Source organism: Lepidothrix coronata, unplaced genomic scaffold (genome assembly GCF_001604755.1).
Source record: "Lepidothrix coronata isolate B3197 unplaced genomic scaffold, Lepidothrix_coronata-1.0 Scaffold1598, whole genome shotgun sequence".
NCBI classification, from domain to species: domain Eukaryota; kingdom Metazoa; phylum Chordata; class Aves; order Passeriformes; family Pipridae; genus Lepidothrix; species Lepidothrix coronata.
This window is the reverse complement of record NW_016691778.1, coordinates 1-1263: the sequence shown is the minus strand read 5'-3', so window position 1 is coordinate 1263 and position 1263 is coordinate 1. Positions and strand designations below refer to the sequence as shown.

Sequence of the window (1263 nt, the reverse complement as noted above, 5' to 3'; positions counted from 1 at the left end):
AGACCCGTGTGTGTCCCACGCCCTGTCCCCCCAGAGCTGACCCCTGTTTCTGTGCCCCCCAGAGCTGACCACGGAGCTGGCCCTGCTGCCCCCCAGCCTCAGGACAGACCCCTGTGTGTCCCACGCCCTGTCCCTCCGCGCCGCCTGGGCCTTGGGGCTCTGGAGCCGCTTCTTCCGCCTGCACGGGGCGGCCCCGGCCATGGGCGGGAGACTCATCGACCTGTTCGCCGAGCGGGAGCGCCGGGCCGCCCTCAGGGCCATGATCAAGGCGTAGGTGGGGCCGGGGGGCCGCGGGGTCGGGGGGGAACGGGCGGGAATTGGGGGGGGAAGGATGAGATTGGAGGGGAAACACCCCGAAAGTGAGGGGGGAACGCCCCTGGAACTGAGGGGAAAACACCCCAAAACCGGGGGGAAAACACCCCAAAATGAGGAGGGGGGAGAGGAGGTGGAGCCCCCCGTGGCCACACAGGTGAGTGCAGGGGGTGGGACGTGAGTGGCCCCCCCAGGGGGGAGCCCCCATTTCTGTCCCACAGGGGGGCTGGGACCCCACGTTTGGTTTGGGGGGTGGAACCCGCCCTGTTGTGCCCCACATTGGGGTGGGTGAACCCCCCATTTCTGCCCCACATTGGGGTGGGGGGGTCCCTCTGACCCCCAGCTGGGGCTGTGACTCCCCTCCATGGGGCTGAGCCCCCCCTTTTGGGGCTGAGCCCCCACTTTGCCCCCCATGGGGTTACATCTCCCCCAGTGGGGCTGAGCCCCCCTGTTCCCCTCTGGTGCCGTGTCCCCCCTTAATGGGGCTGTGACCTCCCAAATGGGGCTGAGCCCCCACTTATGGGGCTGTGCCCCCCCCGTTAATGAGGTCACCCCTCACACTTATGGCCCCTGTGGGGCTGAGCCCCCATTTATGGGGCCGAGCCCCTTCCCTGGGGTCACCCCCCCCCTCTATGGGGCCGAGCCCCTTCCCTGGGTCCCCCCCCCTCCGTGGGGGTCTCCCCTCGCCGTGGGGCTGTGGGTGCCTGGGGGGGCTCCCCCCGTGTGCCCCCCCGGGCCGCCCCTGCCCCCCTGACCTCCTTCTCTCCCCAGCTACCGCCCGGCGCTGCCGACGGCCCAGCTGGGCCCTGCTCTGGGGCTGGAGCCCCCCGAGCGCCGCCGCTTCCTGGGGGGGCTGCCCCTCACCTTCACCGGCCCCGACCGCGGCGCCATCGACTGCCGGCAGAGCCTGCAGGCCCTGCCCCACATCTGACACATGGGGGGCACAGGGGG

At 71.3% G+C, this 1263-nt stretch overlaps 1 protein-coding gene across 1 annotated transcript in view; it reads left to right on the top strand.

The window, feature by feature from the left end:
• The window catches only part of LENG8 (leukocyte receptor cluster member 8), a gene marked incomplete at its 5' end in the record, with an annotated part of 3785 nt that extends 2529 nt beyond the window's left edge, over positions 1–1256 (top strand). Inside the window, one exon of the mRNA XM_017840280.1 lies at positions 63–1256. Within this exon, the coding sequence (XP_017695769.1) occupies positions 63–274 (212 nt within the window). The remainder of the gene's footprint in view (positions 1–62) is intronic.
• Positions 1257–1263: the final 7 nt, after the last annotated feature.